General features: G+C 41.6%; 1 protein-coding gene across 1 annotated transcript; it reads right to left on the bottom strand.

The window, feature by feature from the left end:
* Positions 1–263: 263 nt before the first annotated feature.
* On the bottom strand, positions 264–1121 carry LOC308414713 (CCR4-NOT transcription complex subunit 7-like; the record flags this gene model as incomplete). Its single annotated transcript, XM_080909951.1, has 2 exons — positions 264–648; positions 802–1121. 2 exons carry the CDS (start codon positions 1119–1121, stop codon positions 264–266), a joined length of 705 nt encoding a protein of 234 aa, XP_080766077.1.
* Between the last annotated feature and the right edge of the window lie 675 nt (positions 1122–1796).

Here is a 1796-nt window from a genome sequence, read left to right on the forward strand (position 1 = left end):
GGCAAAGTTTATCAAATTATTCAGTAATGTAGCTTTGTCACACAAGCTTGATAAGAAGTGTATTAAATTAAGGCCAGATTTAACCTGAATGTACTTTAGTTTATTAAGATCATAGCTAAGAAAGGCCATACTTATTACTGAAAGCAGAAAAGACAGGCTACAAAAGGAGGGGGAGGTATTGCCTATTATTTTAGGGATGATAAAACCTATATACAATCATGTGTGTAACTCGTATAAAATAAACATAAGAAGACTATTTCCTGTCATGACTCCTTGCTGGTTTCCTCTTCATATGCATTCCCTGTGCCGTTCTGTATATAGGATGAGCCAGAACCAAGGCCATATAAGTGACCACAGTATTTGGCATCATCAAGGTGGTCTTCAAAGAACATTTCTCTCATTTTGAAAAAGGTCATTCCTGTGAGCAGTGAGTCAGACCCTGCCTGGTGCTGAGGTCCTATCCGCTGCAGCTCTAACTGCTCAGCAACTTCCTGTAATCCACCTTTGAGATTTTTGCAGCTCTTCATGAGGTACTTCACATCATAAATGACAGGAAAAAATAATCGAAGGATCTCAAAGAAATCAAGTTCTTCTTCAGGCAAGTTAGAGTTGGTCAGAATTTTGATTAAATAGCCAAAGTCATAACCACTATGAAATGATAACCATTTGACCCCTTCACAAAGAACCACTCCTGAAGTCATAAGAAGTTCTGCAAAATATTGGGTCTCAATTCCTTCCTCTTCATGTTTCTTAAACTGGATACCAGATGTTGTTAGTAGCTCTATAGAGTCCTGAGCATACATGTCCTCCGTCAAATTAAATTTAAAATTAAACTGCCAAGTTGATGTTCCTGGAGGATATTCTCCTTGCTCATTCATAAATGTCAGTCCGAGCTGAATTATCTTTAACAAGTCTACATTACACCTCAACAGTTGGTATTGATAGTCAGCATTGCTTCTGAATTCTCCAATGGTCCTTGCAACAACACCTGGAAACTCGGTGTCCATAGCAACATAATTATATTTTCGGATAACTTGATGGATTTTCTTCATCTCTTCATCCAGGTTACAGGCCCAAACTTCACAAATTCTTTGGCTAAGATCTACAGTTGCTGCTGGCATAGTGACAGCACAAGGGGTCTAGATGCGAAGCATCAAAATCTTATGCTTGATTGAAAATTTGTTTCATAAAAATACTTTACCCTTTACTTGTGTACTTGTGTCTCTGAGCTCGCGCTCCTCCTTCTCCTCCTCGCCATAGAGATTGCACCCAGCGGCGGCGGTGGCAGTGGCTGTGTAGGCAGTGGCAGCAGGAGCACCATAGACACCTCTCGCCCTGCAAAGGGGAAAGGGGAGCCGGAGCGGCGCTCTGCCCCTATTGCCATCTTTTATCTGTGATTATACCTGGTCTTGTATGTAGTATGTGAATGATGCATTCTTTCCCAATGTTGTGGCGGCAAGTGCGATCAGAAAGAAAATGGACTTTTTAGTTCAATTTTTTGTGGGAAAGCAGTGAGTTATGGTGGAAGTGGCTCAGTTCTGCCTTTGTGATCTCAGGTTTGGGAGATCTTTATGGCTGTTATTAAAGCTCAGCCCTATGCCCACGAGCCCTGAGTACAAATGACACTTTCTCCAGGACAAAAAGGAACCATTTCCAGGGAACACAGACCCTCCACTCAATAGAACTTACAGTGTGACCCCCCTCAGCCTATATGTCAGTTTCACTTCTGGTCCAGGTGTAAGAAGAAGTAGAAATTGCCTCAGATAATGATGTTCAATCACTGCCTTGCCCAGAAA

The sequence above is a fragment of the Micromys minutus genome (genome assembly GCF_963924665.1).
Source record: "Micromys minutus genome assembly, chromosome: X".
Classification (NCBI taxonomy): Eukaryota; Metazoa; Chordata; class Mammalia; order Rodentia; family Muridae; genus Micromys; species Micromys minutus.